Source organism: Siphateles boraxobius, unplaced genomic scaffold, assembly GCF_051911475.1.
Source record: "Siphateles boraxobius isolate OS27281-9 unplaced genomic scaffold, OSU_SipBor_1 91, whole genome shotgun sequence".
In the NCBI taxonomy this organism is placed as follows: domain Eukaryota; kingdom Metazoa; phylum Chordata; class Actinopteri; order Cypriniformes; family Leuciscidae; genus Siphateles; species Siphateles boraxobius.
In genome coordinates this window covers 195,001-199,306 of record NW_027509221.1, presented here as the reverse complement: position 1 = coordinate 199,306, position 4,306 = coordinate 195,001, and the positions used below count along the sequence as shown (strand labels likewise).

At 40.8% G+C, this 4,306-nt stretch overlaps 1 protein-coding gene across 1 annotated transcript; it reads left to right on the top strand.

Annotated features, from left to right (window-relative positions):
- Nucleotides 1-373: 373 nt before the first annotated feature.
- On the top strand, nucleotides 374-846 carry LOC143733150 (histone H3). The gene has a single exon (XM_077224728.1). The coding sequence runs from the start codon at nucleotides 381-383 to the stop codon at nucleotides 789-791; it is 411 nt and encodes a 136-aa protein (XP_077080843.1). The 5' UTR covers nucleotides 374-380; the 3' UTR covers nucleotides 792-846.
- The last annotated feature ends 3,460 nt before the right edge of the window (nucleotides 847-4,306 follow it).

The following is a 4,306-nucleotide window of genomic DNA, read 5'->3' as shown; positions in this document are numbered from 1 at the left end:
CAATCATAACTGAACATTAAACATTAACAGATGTTTCCCTTTACTCAAAAACACATCAAATATCTGGGAATTAAGGCCCGTGTTTCAGAACAAATAAATCCAGCAATGTGAGAATAAAGCCTATGGGTTTGTTACACTGATTGAAGAACAAAGTAGTAACTGAACAAAAGCGTGTTGAGCGGGAAACCGCTTGTTTGAAAAGAGGAAACGCGCAGTCATTGATTAGCAGTCATAAGCATACGTCACACACTAGCCAATCACAAGCCTCTGCATCATCGTGACACTGTGAGCACGTGACGGTCCAATGCTATAAAAGCAGGCGTGTACCAGAACGTAGCATTTCTAGCTGGAGCAGGACCGAGAGGGGAGAAACTGCAGCGATGGCAAGAACTAAGCAGACCGCTCGTAAATCCACCGGCGGCAAAGCCCCGCGGAAGCAGCTCGCGACTAAAGCAGCGCGGAAGAGCGCGCCCGCCACCGGCGGTGTCAAGAAGCCTCATCGGTACCGGCCCGGGACCGTGGCTCTGCGGGAGATCCGCCGCTATCAGAAGTCCACCGAGCTGCTGATCCGCAAACTGCCTTTCCAGCGGCTGGTGAGAGAAATCGCCCAGGACTTCAAGACGGACCTGCGCTTCCAGAGCTCCGCGGTCATGGCCCTGCAGGAGGCCAGCGAGGCTTATCTGGTGGGTCTGTTTGAGGACACCAACCTGTGCGCCATCCACGCCAAGAGAGTCACCATCATGCCCAAGGACATCCAGCTGGCGCGCCGCATCCGCGGAGAGCGCGCTTAAACCCGCCGCTGCTGTGCACGCGCGTCTAAACCCAACGGCTCTTTTAAGAGCCACATCACTTCCTGTAAACGAGACAATTTCCATTTTAATGCTGAATATAAAGCAGCCGGGTCCAATGCAGTGTGGGGTTCGATCTCAGTAAATGCCAGATCTGAGTAACTATGAGGGGAAACATCATATGCAAAATATACTATTTCCAGACTCTGGCCTTTTATACTGTTTCCTGAAATATACAAGAGCCATTCCACTGAATGAGTGACGTTTCTGTCCCCGGGACATTATATATGTATAAATGTATGAACTTTCAGTCGTGTTCGTCAAATGTAAAATAACAGGAGTGAGTAGAGTTCTTGGTTTTGATTCAATACTGTAAATATTAGTTGATAAAACTCATAATTCAGGTGAATAATATAGTAAGGTTGCAAATGCTTAAATCGTAGACATTAATATTATAGTTTTACAATGTGAACACCATACTTCCAGGGAGCCAGTCCACCATGAAGAGACTTAAACGTTTTGTCTTATATTTTGTAGTGATGGAGAACTACTACTATTGGGATCTCCCAGTCACGTGACCCCTAGCCGCGTGTCAGCCATTTTGATGGAATACATCCGTCAGCTACTCAGTGGGAATGGATCTATTATTAGGGGTAGGCAAGATCCATTGCCGTGGGTAATATATATTATTATACTAATAATATAATTACATAAAACGTTTTGACATTGGGCTACAGTGTGTTAGGTAAATGCATTTACCAGTAACCCCAGATAGCAAGCACAGTTGGGCCAATTCCGGCCGAAATACGTTACTGTCGGCTCACTGTCGGCATCGGTGAACAGATAATGGGCCAGATCCGAGCCGACTGTGCATAACACATCTGGCTGACTGACGGCTTTTTCTGTATGGGCCAGTATCGGCTGAAAGCAGTTGTACTAGTGTCAGGTCCATACTCAGTGTATTTACCATCAGCCCGAGTTCGTTTTGTCACAAGCGGGCCACTACTAGAATTAAGGAACTCAGCCGCCTGAAAAAAGGTTTTGGCGGTTAATTTAAATCCTGAGGGGATCATGCAGACGCAGACCGACGATTTCGAGAGGAATCATTCAGCTGAAGAAAACGAGTAAGTAATTTAATTCATTTATTGTTCTAGTGTTGTTTGATGTTTTAACTGTAAAGATAAAAAATAGTTTGTTTTAATAGATGTTTGCGATGATAATTGTGTCTGTAACATCAGAATACCCTTCGGTTCCGGAGGGAGTGTTGATGAGAAGGCCTATAGGCATAGGCCTACGTCTCTTTTTAGGATGATTGTGTATTTTTTTTATTACAAAAACTGCTGTGATGTATCCAGTGCACTGTAATGTTAGCTAATTAAATGATATTGAGTTATATTCCATTTTGTTTGCTAAAATTTAGTCAGTCAATTCGTCTTTTTCAACGAGTGATTATCGTAGTAAGTTAACGTTGCGCTTTCAGCGCCGTATTTCTCTATTAAGGCAACTCTTTCTGATTTGATTCACTAACCTTTCAAAAGAGTCATTTATTTGTGAATCGAACTACACTGACCACCATGTCATTGCTCCATTAACTTACACCCGTGTAAGTTACACTCTGAAATTAAACAATTATTTTGTTTTAACACTGCTGTGGGGAACTCCGAGTCCGAAACAGAAAAGCGTTATAGATAACGTTACATAAGAGAAGCTGCCAAATAAGTGCAGCTTCTTGATTCATTGTCTTTGGCACGTCTTGTGTTCTTGAATGTAACGTAATCTGCTTTAGAGCAGGTGCACTTCAGTGAAAGAAAATAATTAAAGCGTATCTCTGTATTACTTAATTAAAATGGCAGTTCTTAACATTTTTACCGCAGTGGGGATGTTAACGTTACTATGAATATAAGCGAAAGTAAACTGAAGTTTCATCTGAACACACTGTTTGGAATCTGACACCAACAGTTTTACAGATATTTTGGTAACACTACAATAAGGTTTCATTCGTTAATATAAGTTAACTAACGTTACATTATTTAACATGGACTAAGAATGCACAATACTTAAGTATTTATTAATCTTAGTTCATTTTCATTTTGACATTTACTAATACATTATTAATTAATCAGTTGTATTTTTATTAACTAATGTTAACAAAGATGAATAAATACTGTAAAAAATGTATTGTTCATTGTTAATGTTAGTTAACAATAACTAGCTTATTTTTAACAAATGAGACCTTATTGTAAAGTTTTACCGATATTTTAAACTGCTGCGTGAACTTCTGGCAACAACATTTGTCAAACCTATGTGCTTAAACTAAAGCTTAAGATTTAATATTCACCTCACAATTTCTATTCCTTTATTTAAAAGATGCAGTTCAGAGAAACCCTCATGTCTAATGCTGCAGAAATGGAGATCGATGGATGAACTGGCAACAGATCGAGGGGCAGACACAAGATAAGTTTAAATCTATATTAAAATCACACCTCTTTAACGTAGCATAAACATAACACACTCTCACATTTCTATAATTTACATCCGTTAAAGGTAGCTTACACCAAATGTACTTGTTACATCATAAGAAGAATGGCATTTACGCTAATGTTAATCTCTCTGTCTCATTCTTATCCCAAGGTTAGGCTACTGTAGTCAGCCGGATCTAGTCCGCATCCAGACCAGATGGTGGACCTCCACCCTAAGATGACCAACAGCCTGAATGCCAGACGAGAACATCACAACTAGACGGGACCTAGAAACAAACTTCTGTGAAGACCTCGTTGACACAACAGTCCTCGGCACAGTCATCGGATCAGATCCACGAGAACCAGACCAGTCCACCACACAGACCAAACGGCCAGCTTCAACTCCCCTCTCATCATCGCCGGCGTGATCTCATGAAGGTAAAAGAGTAGCAAAACTCCAGAGCATGTAGATGTGAATTTGAGAACTTTGAAAACCTGTTGAATGTTGAGATTTTTCACTCGCAGACAATAATCACAAACCTGTATTCTGAATTTGAAGCTGCAGACAAGTAGTCACAAATGTGTAAAATGCCATTCACAGATATACAATGACCATTCACATTCACAGTACAACCTCAATTAGGCATTTGCAACTTCTCATCTGCCAGTGCTATTTCAAATCTTCACGCATTGACTTTGCAACTATTTTCGCGATATATTAGATGCGTAACTAACTTGTGCACTTGATTAAACAAAATGCAATGGCAGATTTGAGAAGTTGCAAATGCCTAATTGAGATTTTCACATTGGAGCTGTGAGTGTACATTTTATTTTACAAATATTTATTGTACAAGTTCTCAAATTCACATTTGCTCTTGAGTTTTGATACTCTTTAACCTTGATGTAATCTTTTCCAATCTTCGAGCAGAAACAGCTGAATAAAATACTCTGAATGATATCAATCCACAATCTGACTTGTGAAGCAGCCTGAATCCGAACACACACCATGTTCGTTGTTTGGCCAGAGGAGAACTGCCCCCCCGACTGAGCCTGGTTTTT